Source organism: Bubalus kerabau, chromosome 18 (assembly GCF_029407905.1).
Source record: "Bubalus kerabau isolate K-KA32 ecotype Philippines breed swamp buffalo chromosome 18, PCC_UOA_SB_1v2, whole genome shotgun sequence".
NCBI classification, from domain to species: domain Eukaryota; kingdom Metazoa; phylum Chordata; class Mammalia; order Artiodactyla; family Bovidae; genus Bubalus; species Bubalus kerabau.
The window spans coordinates 6,553,721-6,570,569 of record NC_073641.1 but is presented as its reverse complement, the minus strand read 5'-3'; the positions used below and the strand labels follow the sequence as shown (position 1 = coordinate 6,570,569).

Genomic DNA, 16,849 nt, shown 5'->3' with positions numbered 1-16,849 from the left:
TTTATACATATATTTATGTTTAAATATGAGTCGGACATGACAGAGCGACTTCACTTTCACTTTTCACTTTCATGCATTGGAGAAGGAAATGGCAACCCACTCCAGTGTTCTTGCCTGGAGAATCCCAGGGATGGGGGAGCCTGGTGGGCTGCCATCTATGGGGTCGCACAGAGTCGGACACGACTGAAGTGACTTAGCAGCAGCAGCAGCAAACGTAAATATAAAATCGGATCATACAGAACCTTCTTCTGAGAACTGAACACCGCTGACATTGTGACAAGTCCGGGACACAGCATAAGGTCTACCGCCTTGGTTTTATCCATCGCCATATCCCCTCGAGCAGCGCCGGCCACGTAGAAGGAGCTCAAGGACCTCTTGCTGCCCGAACACCAGTGAGGTTCTGACACATCACCATCATGGCTGCACGCATCTCCCAGCAAAGACCGCCTACGATGTGCTCGACCAGGCCCCTGGGGCCAGGCACCAATGTTGTGGCTCATTTGCACTCTTATAAACAATGATCTAATGACCATTATTTTCCTAAATCCTTGCATACTCTCGTTTCCTTAGCTTACTCTCCTATGAGTAGAACTGATGACTCAATGGAAGTGACCAGTTTTAAGGTCTTTGGTATAATTTGCCAAATATCCACTGGAGACACTGCACCTGATCACACCCGCATGGGCTCCTGGTCAAAGGACCCTCCTCGGGACTGCCAGCTCCAACCTGATCCAGGCACACCCTGTGCCCTGTTGGCCCCCTCCTCCCCCTAAACATCTTTGTAAAAATCCAACCCTAAATCACAGGGAAGCGTAGGAGGAACCTCCAGGTACCCGCCCTTCTTCCAGCTTCAGCCATGAACAGCACATGTCCATTTCTGCATCATCTCTATCCTCTTCCCCCATTTTATTTGGAAGCAAATCCCAGACCTCACATCAGTTCCTCTAAAACTAAAACTCACATCAGTCACTCTAAAAGACAGAGACACTTTCAAAGAAAGCCACCACAACGCCATCATCATCACAGCTAGATCATCAACAGAGTCCCTCTCCAGCATTTTCCACACAGTGGTCTGTGCTCGGGACAGAGAGCCGTGTGCTGCCAGGCGTGGTGGCTCCCGCACACAGGTGGTCGGAGAGGCTCTCTCTGAGGCGGTGGCATTCGAGCTGAGACCCGAATGATAACAAGCAGCCCCATGGGGACGTGGGAGCAGAGTGACACGTGGTGGGTGGCTGGGAACCGGGCTTGGGAAATGAGGAAGCGAGAGCCTGGTGGACCCCGGCGGTTCCTCCCCTGCTTTCATCAGCAGCCCAGGAGGAGGAAAGGCTTCCTGCCCACACCCTCCACGGCTCACATACCCTTCCTAGCCTGATCTTCCTCCAGTATTGGGTGGCTGAGGGGTCCAGGCTAACTGCAAGTGGGGGCGGACAGGCCCCTTGCAGGCTGCCCCCAAGCAGAACCACAATGATGACCCCACCATACGAAGAATCATCCCCCTCCATTATAACCAGACATCTGCATGAAAACCAGAAAGTACAGGTATATACTGACACGCTGCTGGAGGTGGCACGAGTGGGCATGGACCCAGTCGGGAAGCAATATAGTAACGTAAAGCAAATCCCGTAAATATCAGAGGCATTACTGTGGTAGAAACAATAGACGTTTTCCATGAAAGGACGGGCCACCAAGATAGACCGTGGTGGAGCTGCTAGATGGCCGTGTCCATGACCAGTGGGAAACCTGCACACCAACTGTGGTTACAATGCCAGGCCCAAACATCAGAAAGTAAACTGCGCTCTGTGCTGGGAAAAAATGACTTCTGCTCACGGACAAGGAGGCCCAGTGACACGGAGAAATGAGAAGCCTGATTTGTTGGGGCGGGTCATGGAGGGAAGTTCTCTTTTGCTTGGATTATCCCAGTTCCATGCTTGGTTTGGCAGCGAGTACAGGCACACCTCATTTTATTGCTCCGCTTTATTGTGCTTCAAAGACAGTGCTTTTTTTTTTTTTTTTTAACAAATCTGAAGGTTTGTGGCAACCCTGTGTTATCAGGTGATACACTTGTTGGCAATATTTTTAAACTAAGGTATTTACATTATTTTTGAAGACATGATGCCACTGCACACTTAACAGACTGCAGTGTACTGTAAATGTAACTTTTCTTTCTTTTTTTTTTTTAATGTAACTTTTCTATGCACTGGTAAACCAAAAAATTCATGTGACCTGCTCTATTGCGATCTTCAGTTCACTGGGTTAACTGGGAACCAAACTCACAGTATCTCCGAGGTCTGCCTGTAAATGTACCTCAAGAAATAATTAAAGACATATGGGTGAAAACCTGCACTCAGGGGAGGAGATGAGAACAGTCCCGGTAATCTGTCTCGCAGGACCCAGTGAGTAGACCCACATAAGCAGACCAGGCCTCCCAGGCCCGTTCTGGGCAAGGCCCCATGGGTGTGAACACACGTGTGTTGGTGTGTGTCTGTGTGCTCGTCTGTTGGTGTGCAAACACGTGGCACACTCTTTAATCTGCACTAAGGTGCCAGGGAGCCTAGGAGGGAGGGGGCTCCGGGAGGGGCCGGAGCGAGAGGAGGGGTGGGGTGCACGGCTGCCCAGGAGGCCAGGCTGAGTCCCCCAAAGCCACGTTCCCACGGTGCCGCCTGGAGCCAGGACGATCTCTGGCTGTGTCAGCACTCCCTGGGGGATCTCGGGCGATTATATCAACCAACAACAATTACGTGACAACAATAAATTATGAAATGGCAACAATAACAATGGCGGCCAGGTATTCACAGAGCGCTGATGGTGTGTCTCGGCTGCCAAGTCCTTCCCTGTCCTCCCCATCAGCCCCGACAAGTCACTCTCCTCCCTTCTCAGTAACATGGGTTAATTCCGCGTCCTCACAGGCCAACCGGGGGAATGAAGCATGAGCAGCGTGGCTCACACCGAGGGCTTGGCCAACGCTCCCTCCAGTCCCCCTTCCTTCCCCGCTGCCCTGGGGAGCTTGGGCGGAAAGCTGTTCCCGGGGTGGGGGCGTGGTACATACGGTTGGAGGTGAGTCTGTCTGCTCCCCCGAGAGCGTTGAAAGCGCCGTGGACGTTGTGGACCTGCGGAGAAGCACAGTGAGGATGCCGCACCTCTAGGCTCGGGCCTGGGGATGGGGAGCGGCCAGGTACCAGCTGGTCTAGAGACCTTGCCCGCGTGTAAAACGGGCACCCAGCACACCCAGCACGGTCTGTCTCGGAAAGTCCTGGGGCACGAGGCACAGAGGAGGCACGAGCTTGCTTCCGCGCCCTTGCTGCGAGACACTCAGTCCTGGGTCCTGAGGATCGTCTCATTCAATGCCTTTAAGGAGGGACCACAGGCTCATTACAGGAGCAAACCAAGGTCTGGAGAAGCACCGAACCTTGTCCAGTGTCCTGCGGCTGAGAGGTGGCTGAGTCCAGCTCAGGTCTGTCTGACCTCAAGCCAGGGCTCAAGCACGGAGGCAGACGGGAAACTCAGGCACGGGCAGAGGTGGGTCCCAGCACACTCCTCCTGAGACCCCACCTCCCCCTCAGAGAGGGCCCAGGGCTGCGGGCACCCACCCTGTCTGCGGTGGGAACACACAGGAGCTGTGAAGACACGCCTCCTCCTGGCGGCCGGCCTGGCTGTGTCCCCCCAGGCAGGGGCTGAAGGCCACCTCCTACTCTCCTCTGAGGCCAGTGGGAAACCAGGTCAGCCTCCAGGAAAACTGAAAGCAGGCAAAGCGTGCCCAGTACATGGACTGTGTCCTCCTGCTTAACAGGGGTGGGCGGGGTAGGCCTCCTGGAGGGCTTCCTGGGGGGAGTGACAGCAGGATTTGTAGGAAAGTGGGAAGTTACCAGGCAGGCAGCGCATGCAGACACGTAGGCCTGGAGACTGAGAACCAGAGCTCGCTTGGCCCTAGAGAGGAATGGGATGAGGGCTGGGAAGGGAAGAGGTCATAGAGGGCGGAGGGGACAGGCTCCTACAGTAAGGGCCACTCAGGGACAGTGGGTGACCCGCCCCCTTAACCCAGCCTCAGGCCACTGACGTCCATCAAGCACTTAACAGAGCTGCACACTCTCAACAAGGCCATGGGAAGGCTTGTCTCTTGTGCCCGGAGACCAGCTAATGACATGGTTTCTAATCCCAGGACAGTGGCTGTGGAGGCCAGAGTGCTAGAATGTTCCCTCACATCGTCGCGTGTCGGGGTTGTACCTGACATTCGTTTGTATGATTATTTGATTAATTTCTGTCCTCCTCTCTAGGTTATTCAACACTCCATACAGGCAGGGACCAGGCTCATCCTCACCAATGTGTGGAACACCCAGCACATAGTAGGGCCTCAATAAATATTTGTTGAATGGATGATGGATGATGAATGGGTAGATAAATCCTCAGCTAAGTATTTTACATTTTTAAAAAATCCTATTTCCACCATAAGAAGCAAGTAGGAGGCTATTACTGCCCTTGTGTCCTGCAGCAGCGGACGGCAATGCAAGACCGTCCCTCCCCTCTCCCCTCCTGTCCCCTGGGCTTGGCTGCAGCCCTTCCGTCATCTCCCCACCTGCAGCCTCGCCTCACCTTCCACAAGGCAGGTGGGTGCTCTTCCTATGACAGCCACCTGCCCTCGTCAGACCCTACCTTCCTAAATCTAATGTGGGTCTCTCTCTACCTAAAACCCAGCTCCCTGCTCCCCGCTCTGCGCTGACTCTGATGAGCCCCTGGCATCTCATGCACAGAACACCGTTCTGATGTCATGGATACTTGCTGGTCCACTTTTTTTTTTTTCCTGAAACTGATCTTGAGGGTCTTTTATATGAAAACGACTAATTGGATGTGCCACAGAGTGGGTGCTCTAGGAGAGGGGTGACATGCAAGATGCCCCTGCCCATGAGACCTCCCTGTCCTGAGCTTGGCCAAATCCTTCTCACCCTTCAGTGCTTGGCTTAGATGTCATCTTGGATGTCACCTCCTCAGGGAAGCCCGCCCCGACTTTCCAAGCTAGGGAGTACCCTGCCCTCATCTCCATATCACTGCCCAGAATCCTATGCCCCTCTTCTCTCTTGTAATTGCATTTATTTACACTTAGTCTCTCCTTCACTTGAGGGCAAGAATCCACTGCTATTACCCCAGGGCCTCAGGCAAAGCTTGGAGCAGAGCAGAGATTTTGAGGGGGTCTGCTGCTGCTGCTGCTGCTACTGCTAAGTCGCTTCAGTCATGTCCGACTCTGTGTGACCCCACAGACAGCAGCCCACCAGGCTCCCCTGTCCCTGGGATTCTCCAGGCAAGAACACTGGAGTGGGTTGCCATTTCCTTCTCCAATGCATGAAGGTGAAAAGTGAAAGTGAAGTCACTCAGTCATGTCCGACTCTGAGGGACCCCATGGACTGCAGCCTACAGGGCTCCTCCATCCATGGGATTTTCCAGGCAAGAGTACTGGAGTGGGGTGCCATCGCCTTCTCCGTGAGGGGGTCTGATGAATTCATAACTCTCTGAGGCACAGTCAAGGAAGGCCTGGGGCCAGACACACCTAGTTTTCAAGCTGTGCGCCCCTGGGCAGGTTACTGAACCTCTCTGACCCTGTTTCATCCTCAGGAAAAATAAATGTCACCCGGCATCCTTGAGGGGGTTTTTGTGATGGTTCAACCGGGCTTCATCTGAACACTGGTCCCCAGTGAGAAAGTGCAGGCTGCGGGGTCAACAGCGCCCACGAGGGAGTGTGGTCTGCTGCCAAGATGGGGTTTGGACTCTGGGGGCGCCTCCAGGGAGCTGCGTGACCCTGGGCTATGACTCCGGTCTCAGTCTCCCCATGCGCACACCAGGGCTCACAGTGCCCACGTCCCCCGCCGTGCCAAGGGTCTGCTGACCTGGTGGGTCGCACAGGCAGCTGGGATGCTGCCCAGCGCCCACAGATGGAGGGCCCCAGCCCCTCTGCCTGCCTGCGGTTGGTCAGCTCCTGTCCCGCTGGATGGTGAGCACCCCACGTCTATCTCCCCCACGGCCGTGGGAGTCCCTGCGCGCTGGCGGCATCTCACCCTGCAGGGCCTGGTGCAGAGTAAGGCCACAGCTCATTTCACTCTGAGCCAGGCAGCTGCTCAAGAGCTTCACCTGCATGAATTTATTTTATCTTCACTACAATTCTATGAGGAAGGTACCATTACTGTTCCCATTTTACAGATGAAATCACTGAGGCTTAGCAAGAATAAATAATTTGTTCATGGTCACACAACTTGTAAGTAGTGAAGCCAGGATCCGAACCCTGAAAGGCAGGCAGGGAAACCATCGCAGAGCAGTCCCTTGAACAGAAAGATGGGAGGCTGTGGGTGTGAAGCCTGTGTGAATTCGCCTTCAGGTAGGGTCCACAGTCCTAGGACAGGCTGTGCTTCCCAGAGTGTGTGGACAGCGAGTCTGGCCCAGAGACATCTCGCCTGCACTGTTCCAAAGCCTCACCTCCAAGAGGAAAACCTCTGGAGCTTCCAAAGAGCCTGGGAAGGCGGTGCTCGATCACGTGGTGGGGCAAAGGTGTCAGGACAGAAGCAGGAGCAACGTGGAGGGGAAGAAGTGAGATAGCGCACGGGAGGCAGCCCACGGTGTGGCCCCCAGGCAGAGCTGGCTTCAGAGCTGGGCTCTGTGCCAGGCTGTGCTCTCTCTGGGACAACATCTAGTGTCTTTGGGGCTGCTGAGAGGGTAAAAGAGGATCATGCTTGTGAAGGAAGGTGCTCAGCACACACAGGATTCAGTAAGCCTCAGCATGTGTGGCACAAACGTGTGAGGCAGGCAGTGGGGGCATTCGTGTGCTTGTGGATCCGTGTGTAAGACGTTCCAGTCCGGGGGTGTGGGTGTGTGTGTCTCTGGGTGGTGTGTGTGTGTATCTCTGGTAGGGGGTGTCTGTATCCCTGGGTGGTGTGTGTATCTCTGGGTGGTGTGTGTATGTGTGTGTGTATCTCTGAATGGTGAGTATATGTGTGTCCAAGGATGACTGCTCTGGTTTGGGGGCTGCCTACAAGAACGCTTGTACACCCCAGTGTGTGTGCTGTGTAAGACCCGAGTGTGTGCTATGTGGTGTGTGTTCAATGTGTGCGCTCAGGGTGCATGTACGAACACATGTATGTCAGGGCACACCTTTCAGTGTGTGTCTGATGAGTATGTCTGCTCATGTGAGCAGACGTGTGTGCACATGGGCGTTAATGGCATGTGTGCATGTGCTCATGTGCCTACCTGGGCCCCATGCACACATCACCGTGCCTGGAGGGGACCAATGCAGTGACCTCACCCACAAAACGGGATTCCCATCAAGCCAGACTTGGGGGCAGGAGCTGGGGTAGCTAGATCAGCACCGCGGCTGGAGCAGTTACGTCCGCTTCTGAGCCTCGATGCCCCCTTGTCCCGCAGGGCAGAGCAGCCTTCCCCGTCAGCACTGCGGTGCCGGGGGCGGAGGACAGCCGGCAGCATAGCTGCCTTCTCGTGGCCGGCAGAGATCAGGCGGTCAGCGTCCACCATCCCGGGGAGGAAACTGTCGGGCCGGGCTGGCCGGATGTGGCCCTTCCCATCAAAATCACAAGGATTCTCAGGACACTTCCTTCATGCCTCCTGAATAGACGTGGGCACCGACACCATGGCGGACATGGCCTCGGACTCGAGGCCGACACCCGCTGGGGGGCCCCGGACAAGTGGCTCCTCCGGGCCCGTCTCCCGCTGTCAGATGCGGCGCCCCCTGCTCCCTCCCGAGGCCAGCCTGGCGCAGAGAGAGCGCCAACACTGAGGACTTGCTCGTGAAAGTCGGTCCCCTCCCCAGGCCCCAGTCTCAAGCTGAGGCTCTGAGAGCAGTGTGGGGGACAGGGCAGCCACGCTCTGAAGGAAGACGGGGGGCGTTTGGTGGAGCAGTGGCCCGAAGGGCGTGACCCCTTTGGAGGGCCTCTCAGTGCCCGAGCAGGACAGAAGAGGCACGGATGTCCATCTGCACCCACACCAGCTGTGGCCCGCTCACCTGCAGCGTGTCCCCAAAGGAGAGCTTGTGGATGACATGAGTCATGTCCGGGTTCTGCGGCTGGGCTGTGGCACTGTGTGTGGACACGTGGAAGTTGCCCGGGACCTGGGGGAGAGATGGGAGAGCTCAGGGGCTGGGTGGCAGCCCCAATGGGCGGGGTGCAGGGCCTCACCTGGGCTGAACTTGGCCATTTCCCAGCCGTGGGACATGGCTCTCTCTTAGCCTCAGACTCCTTGTCTGTGGAAAGGGGGTGTTAACAGTACCCACTGGAGGGGGCTGCCAGGCTGTGGGTGGAGGAGGCATGTAAAGGGCCCAGCTGGGCGCCTGGTGAAGGACCGAGGCTCAGAGAGGCAGCCGCCCATCATCAATCCCTGGCTGTTCCCCGCGTGGTGGGTAGCCGTGCAGACTCAGGAAGCATCCTCACACCCCAAACACCATCACTAGCCTGTCTACCGCATCACTGCAGACTGGGGCCCTTGAAGTTGAGACCGCAGGGCCCCCCTTTCCCCTCTGGTGCTGAGACCCTGCAGAGCGCAGTCTGTGAGTGGTACTGCAGGATGACCATCCGCTCAAGCGAGCGGCACCAGGGAGGCCGCCACGGAGCCTCCTGGGGCCTCCCTCCCCACCGCTGCTCAGACCACTGCCCTCGGTGTCGTCCTGGCCCTGTCTTCCTCTCACACAGACATCCCGCCCATTAGGAAATGCTGCCAGCTCCACCCCTGAGATGCCCAGCATCTGACCCCTCCGGCCTCCACCGCCTTCCTGGACTGGATGCAGTGGCAGCGTCCCCGCTGGGTTCCCAGCTGCCACCCTTTACTCCCCGGGGCCCTTCCCCAACGGTGCCCAGTGGGGACCTTTTGAACCTGGGTTTGGTCCCGGCATGCCTCTGCTCAGGACCCTCCAAGGCTTCTGTTCTCGAGGTGAAGCCACATCCTCGCGTCCTGCTCTGCTTCCTCCCTCTGGCCACGCCGGCCTCCCTGCTGCCCCGGGAACAGTGTGGTACCATCTTGGGCCTTTGTGCTGCGCCCCCTGCTGGAACCCTCTTCCACATGGCTCGCCCTCTGGCCTCTGCTCCAGGACCCACCCCCACCATCCCCCAAGCCCCTGATGCTGCTAAAGCACTCAGCATCACGTGCCACCTTGCCCTAACTTGTTCTCATCTGCGTCCCCCCACAAGAACAGAAACCGTCCACCGGTAGGGTCTGTGCCTGACTTGATGCTGTATTCCCCAGACCCTGACCCAGAGCAGGTGCTTAATAAATATGTACTGAATGAATGAAAGAATGAATAAATGACATTAATCCTTAAAATAGCACTTTTGGCTTTGGCACCCGGTAACTCCTGAATATTCACTGGAACGACTGAAGCTGAAGTTCCAATACTTTGGCCACCTGATGCAATGAACCAACTCATTGGAAAAAACCCTGATGCAGGGAGACACTGAGGGCAGGAGGAGAAGGGGATGACAGAGGATGAAATGGTTGGATGGTATCGCCGACTCAATGGACATGAGTTTGAGCAAACTCTGGGAGATGGTGAAGGACAGGGAGGCCTAGCATGCTGCAGTCCCTGGGGTCGCAAAGAGTTGGACACAACTGAGTGACTGAACAACTTCTGTTTTACAGAAAAGGAAACCGAGGCTCAGAGCAGTGAAGAAACTTGCTATTGTCACACGTCAAAACTGGGGCGACTGACCTCAGCAGCCCTGGGCTGATGCCATGTGGAGGCAAGCCCTTCAGGAGGTGCCAGTCCTTCAGGAGGTGCCAGGCTCGGGGAGATGACCCAGATGAGAGCCTGGCCCTGGATGAGCCCTTGGCCTGCTGTGACACAGACTCAGGACAGAAAATGCGGCTGCCTGACCACATTGGTCCAGAGGGAAGCCAAGACTGTGGGAGCGATGATGGAGGGCCCCCAACTCATCTGGGGGTGTTCTCAGGGAAAAGAAGACCCTGTGCTAAGGCTCTGAAGATGAGTCAGGAACAAGGGGGAAGGGCATTTGGGCAGAGGGACCGGCGTGAACAGGTGTGGAGATCAGAAGTTGCTGGGTTGGTGGCACGTGTGAGGAACAAGAAGAGTTGGGTATGAGACCTGGGGCTGTGGCTACGGCACGAGACAAAGAGCCACAGGGCAGGGGTGGGGTGAGGTGGGGGGCTGCTTAGCAAAGGCCCCGAACGCCACACTGAAAAACTCAGGCTTTAGTTCATTCCAGCTCAACAAAACCTTAAAAAGCTGCACTGGAGGAAGGAATATGGCTTATGGCTTAGCATCCACCAGCCCACCAGTCCATCAAAGTCTGCTTATTTGATAAGCACACCTGTCTCCAGCATAAAGCTGTGGGCTTCCTGCAGCAATATTCCTGTCTTCACTGGGACCTGAGCTTTGGACTGACGGGAGAGGGACCAGGCCAACAGCCTGGCCTCAGTGAGTCACGGTGCCCTGGGCTGCTCGGAGGAGGGGCAACCTGCTGGGCCTGGCTGGGGGGACAGGAACAACAGCTTGGCAAGATCTCCCTGGCGGGACAGCGCTGCCCACTTCAGGGGCCCAATGGTAGGGCAGCAGCCGAGGGCCACACACAGGTTCTGGTCTGGCCTCACTTCCTAGCTGGAGGCCCCTGGGCAAGGTCAGTACCTACCACTCTGTGCCTCGGTTTCCCCATCAGGAAAATGGGAATAATAACCACAAAGGGTTGTGGGAGGGTTAAATGAGATGAGGAATACAAAACTGATGGCAGGTGTTACTGGGTTGGCGTCATGGCACAAACACATTCGAGCCGAGAGAGAGAACAACCCTTCTGGAAGAGGGAAAAAATGTACATGTGCAGGGTGGAGATCCTACTGCATTCTAAAACTAAGTTAACCTTCATTGTTAGTTAAATAAACAATATCTACATGTGAAAGTGAAAGTAGCTCAGTCGTGTAGGACTCTCTGCGACTCTATGGACAGTAGCCTGCCGTGCTCCTCTGTTCATGGAATTCTCCAGGCAAGAATACTAGAGTGGGTAGGCATTTCCTTCTCCAGGGGAGCTCCCCAACCCAGGGATCGAACCTGGGGCTCCTGCATCACAGGCAGATTCTTTACTGTCTGAGCCACCAGGAAATGTATTTTTCACTATGAAAAATGTCACGTGATGAAATCAGAACTGAAGTCCCACTGCCTGCTGCCCCCAGAAGTAAGAAGCTGACAGCATCCGGTATGCGTCCTTCTGAGTTTTTCTAGGCAGTGACATGGGGCCCCCTGTGGACAAGGTCGTGGGCAGGGTTCGGAACTGGGCTTGGAGCCTGGGCCTCACGCGGCCAGAGTCAAGTGAGTCAAGGAGGCTGGCTCCACGCATCTGCCACCCGCGGCTGCCCCGCAAGGCTGTGACTCAGTGACCCACTCCCCCTTGGCACGGAATCCATCACAGGTGGCTGACTCATGCCAGCACACGCTGGGCTGAAGAAAGCAGAGACGACGCTTTTAGAGCTGTGACTTAGGAACCGACGTCAGTGTCTCTGATGGGTGTTCAAAAACATATAGACGGAGCTCGGTTGGCCATCCTGTCCTCCTCCTGGGGGGCTGGGTGATTAAGCAAGGAGTCCACGCAGCTTGGGGCTGCTTGAAACACGCGCACTCTGGGATCAGGCTGACCTCCTGATGAATGGATGAGGGGGTCACGGGGCAAGTGTGAACCTGTTGCTGGGAGATGGGGGGGGTGGGGGGCTGCGGACCTCACCATCATCACAGCTGCCTTTCCTATCAAAGCACCCTTGACAGGGTGCTCCAGGGAGGCACGAACCCTTAACCCTGCACAGGAGGCTGGCCTGAGCTGTGACCGAGATGCTGGCTGGAAGCCACAGCGAGCAGGGGTGCGGGGACAGAGCAGGGAGCCTGCTGCCAGGTGGCCTGGCTCCAGATCCTGGCTCCTGGCCCTTTAGCAGTTCACGTAATACCCTGCGCCTGTTTCTGACGCACTGCTGCAAGGACTAAGTAAGCTAACAGTGGGGAAGGGCCAGGTGAGAACCCAATAAGCGGCCGCCAGGAGGTGAGGGCTGGTGTGACCCTGTTCTAGAATCCCAGCCCTCCTTGACCAGAGAAAGCCCGCTTCTTGGATGTCATCCCTGCACACTTCGGTCTGTCCAGCACCGGAGTGCTGGCAGGTGCCAGCTGATGAGATCACGGATACCCCACTGACAGGAGATAGGGCCAGCTGGGGAAGGGCACCGAGACTTGTCCTGTCCCCACTGCGACACGCACTTTACAGATTTTAATTTGTTCACGTCTCACAAGTTGTGAGGGCAGTATCACTATCCCCATCTTACAGACGAGGAAACTGAGGCTCAGAGAGGCTAAAATTGCTTAGGCTTTTGACCAGTGGACGTCGTTGCTAGGATTCTCAACCACAGGTCTGTCTGACCCCAAAGAGCAAGTTCTCCTTCAGCCAGAGCCAGCAGGAGACCCATCAGAGCCTGCTGAGGGGAGCCACCTGTAGCCTTGGCATGGCTGCCATGCCAGGGAGGGTGTGGCACTGGGCTGTTTCCCAGGCGGGCCTCCTGTCTCTCCCGGGTGCCTCCTGCTCACCATCTGGGGTGTCCATATCTGCCTAACCCACGCGATCACACCCCTCGCCAGGGAGACCCCCACAAGAGGGAGGTGTGTATGTGTTGCTCGTTCATTTCAACCATCTTCCCACCCCACAGACAGGCCTTCTCTGACTGTCTCAATGGGTCTCCTCCACCGTAACACTCACTTCATTCTCTCCCCAGCTGCTTCATTAAATTACACACTGGCTTGAGGGTTTACCTGTCACCCCGTAACAGACCGTAAGTGCCACCAAGAGCAGGGGCCTCCGTCGCTTCTCTTGACACCGCATCCCAGTGCCGAACGTGGAGCCAGGCACACAGTAGGCACTGGAGAGCAGGATGCATGAACGAATGAGCAGGCGGAAGGGGAAGCAATGGTCCAAAGAAGTTAGAGTGTGAAAAGGACTAGAGCAACATCTGGACCATGATGGTGGAGGAAGGGGAGGGAGGGTGCCCCGAGGGATCCGTGTCAAGACCTGTGAGGGAGCGGCAGCTCTCCAGGCAGAGAGGGGCCCAGAGAGAGGGCGCTGGAGGCGGGGCACCCACCTCCCTGTGCTATGCGCACACTGGCCTTCCCTATCTCCGAGGCCTGTCCTCCACTGCGGCCAGCATCCCAAGAACCCTGCTGTGCAGTGGTCCTGTTCTCTCTTGCACAGCGGGCTCTCCCTGCAGCACGTGGGTCAGTGGTCCTGTTCTCTCTCGCGCAGGGGCTTTCCCTGCAGCACATGGGTCAGTGGTCCTGTTCTCTGTCGTGCGGGGGCTTTCCCTGCAGCACGTGGGTCAGGGTCCACCCCGTCCTCAAGCGGAGGACTTTCCCTGCAGCACGTGGGTCAGTGGTCCTGTTCTCTCTCGTGCGGGGACTTTCCCTGCAGCACGTGGGTCAGGGTCCACCCCATCCCTGGAGCACCAGCCCCCCTCTTTGCTGACGTTCTCTTCCAGACTCCAGGGCCCACTCAGCCCTGGTTTCCTCGGGCCTATCTGGCTGCTCCTTCTGCCTTTCCTGCCCACTTCTAAACGCTGGTGGGCATCAGAAGTCGGTCCTCAAACTGCATCCTTATCAAGATCTGAGGTTCTTATATTTTTGGTGCCATGAACCCTTTGTCAGTCTGCCAACACCTACATTTTAATTGCTTCAAGTGTTTCAAATGCATAAAACATATAGAATCAGAGAGTAAGAAATAATATTTTAAACAGAAATGAAAATAAATCAAACATTTGCACATGCCTCTTTATTAATGCAGCAAATAACAAGACCTGGTCGCAGGCCAACTAATGACTGTAATTTCAAAACTGTGATGAGTGTAAACAGCATCTCAAAATGATATGTGATAATTTTAATGTGACATATGTATTGTAATTTCTATTGGTGACAAGGTCACGGGTGCTGCTAATGCTACCATGGCTTATTGCCTACATTCAGCATAGAAGAGAGTGCTGAATCAGAGTTTAGCACTTATAAAAATAAACATGTCATTTTTTTTCTTCCATCCAGGTTCACAGACTCCTTGAATTTGATCTGCATTCCTGGGGCGTCTGTGGAACCCAGGTTGAGAACACTCTACACCTCTCCCTAGGTAATCTAGCTCAGACCAACAATTCTCAAACATGAGTGGCATCAGAACTCCCTGGAGGGCTTGTTACAACACAGATTCAGTAGGTCTGATGTGGGGCCTGAGAATCTGCATTCCTGACAGGTTCCGGGTGATGCTACTGCTCTTGCTGGGGGACCCACTTTATTTATTTGTTGACATATAGTTGATTAACAATGTTGTATTAATTTCTGCTGCATTGCAAAGTGACTCAGTTATACATACATACATTCTTTTTCATATCCTCTTCCATTATGGCTTAATCACAGGATACTGAATATAGTTCCCTGGGCTATCCAGTAGGACCTTGCTGTTTATCCATTCTATCTGCAATAGTTTTCACTGCTAGCCCTAAACTCCCAGTCCACCCCTCCCTCCCCCTCGGCAAGCACAAGTCTGTTCTGTCTGTGAGTCTGCTTCCGTTTTGTAGATAAGTTTGGGTCATATTTTAGATTCTGCGTATAAGCGGTATGATACAGTACCTGTCTTTCTCCTTCTGACTTACCTCACTTGGTATGATAACCATCTGGGTCCATCCATGCTGTTGTAACTTGGGGACCCCACTTTGAGGGGTGCTGACATAGACCTACGACAGCCATCATCTGTTTACAGATGACTCCCACATTTATATCTCCAGCCCAGAGCTCTCCAACGAGCTCCAGAAGTACCCCCTCAACTTCCAATTTAACGTCTCCAGTGAGAATCCTAAAGGACACGTGTCCAGAATTGACGGACTGAGTCCCAGCCCCCACTCCCACAGAATCCGTGCTTTTCCATGCTTCCATATATAGAAAACGGGATCGCCTGGCTGTCGAGACAAAAGCCCAGGAGGTTTCTTTGATTCCACTCTCACCCTCGCCACCCACAACCAATTGATCAGTAAGTCTTGTTGACGCCACCTCCCTGGTCTGGACCCTTCTCTCCAATACCACTGCCACAAGCATCGCCTGTGACCTCTGCTCTTGGCCCCCTCCTGTCTACCTCCGTGTAGATGCCCAAGTGACCTTCCTAAAGATCTGCTGTCCAGGAGAACATTCCCTGATGATGGAAATGTTTCATATCTGCACTAATATGGTAGCCACTAGCCACGTGTGGCTATGGAGCGCTTGCAATGTGGCAACTGAGACTAGGGGACTGAATTTTACTCAATTAAACAGAAGTTAATTTAAATGGAGCTGTAGGCTACTGTACTGGATAGTGCAATTCTAAAGCATAAATCAACTACACTGCTTTCCTGCTTAAAACCTTCAAATGGGCCCCAACACACACACCATAGATCCAAGTCACAGGGCACAGCCAAGACCCTGTGTGGTAGCTGATCAACAAAGGGAGCCCTGAGCCACTCCTCCCAGCACCCACACCCTTGAGTATTTCTCCCAGTCCTTCCGTATTTCCACTGCAGAACCTGGGCTAGCAGCTAACTCCCATTAACCCACAAAATGTGGCAGAAGTGATAGTCTGTGCTTTAGCATTTAAGGAGACCTGAGCTGTGATGCAAGAAATCCACACGGAGAGACCACATGGAGAGAGAGACAGGTCCAATCATCCCCAGCATCTGGGCTGAGCCTCCCAGTCATCCAGCCAGGACTGCAGGAAGGAGGGCACGCCAAGGGGGGCACACCAAGGGGGGCACACTAAGGGGGCACACTAAGCGGGCTTTAGCTCCAGGTGGTTGTTTCCAATGAGACTCAGGCTCAGTGCGACTTTTAAAAGCCAGAAATCTGAACAACCATTGACAGGAGGGTGCTAGAACCCACCAAAAATAGGTACCCCATGTCCAAAGACAAAGAAGCAGCCACAACAAGATGGGAGGACGGGTACAATCACAATAAAATCAAATGGGTAGGAGACTCAGAATCTGGAGAACAATAATACCAAAGAGGTTCTTGCACTTTTGTGAAGGTTCTGAGCCTCATGTCAGGGTTCCCAATTTGGGAATCTGCAAAGCGACTGGGAATCCCCAGGGAGTTTGACTCTGAAGGCCAGTGGGATTTGATTATAGGATTTCCACAGGACTGGGGAAAACAGACTCCAGTCTTAGCAAACAAAATCTGTGCACCAAGACTCGGGGTAAAGGAGCAGTGACCTCACAGGAGACTGAACCAGACCTATCCCCTAATTTTGGAGGGTCTCCTGTGGAGATGTGTATTGGCAATGGCTCGCCAAGGGGACAAGGGCACAGGCAGCAGCAGTCCTGGAAGCGGTCGCTTGGCGTAGATCCTCTTGGAGGTCGCCATTAACCCTACCATAGAGCCTGTGCCTCAGGCCAACCACTAGGAAGGGAGAGCAACCCACCCATCAGCAGACAACTGAATTAAAGTTTTACTGAGCATGGCCCTGCCCACCAGAGCAAGACCCAGTTTTTCTCACCACCAGTTCCTCCCATCAAAAAGCTTATACAAGCCTGTTAGCCTCATCTACCAGAGGGCAGACAGAAGAAGCAAGAACCACAATCCCGCAGAGACTAGAAACAAAACCACATGACAGAAAGTAAACCAGGATGAAAAAGTAAAGGGTTTTGTACCAAATGAAGGGATAAGATAAAGCCCCAGAAAAACAACCAAATGAAGTAAAGATATGCAACCTTCCAGAAAAAGAATTCAGAATAATGATAGTGAAGATGATCCAGGATCTTGAAAAAAGAATAGAGGCAAAGATTAAGAAGATGCAAGAAATGTTTACCAAAGACCTAGAAGAACTAAAGAACA

At 54.4% G+C, this 16,849-nt stretch overlaps 1 protein-coding gene across 2 annotated transcripts in view; it reads right to left on the bottom strand.

Annotated features, from left to right (window-relative positions):
- ERGIC1 (endoplasmic reticulum-golgi intermediate compartment 1) overlaps positions 1-16,849 on the bottom strand; it is a 115,964-nt gene that overhangs the window by 19,945 nt on the left and 79,170 nt on the right. For both annotated transcript variants that reach the window (XM_055554711.1, XM_055554712.1), the window contains exons 6-7: positions 7,994-8,098; positions 3,047-3,107 (exon numbers count right to left, since the gene is read on the bottom strand). In XM_055554711.1, coding sequence (XP_055410686.1) covers positions 3,047-3,107; positions 7,994-8,098 — 166 coding nt within the window. The remainder of the gene's footprint in view (positions 1-3,046; positions 3,108-7,993; positions 8,099-16,849) is intronic.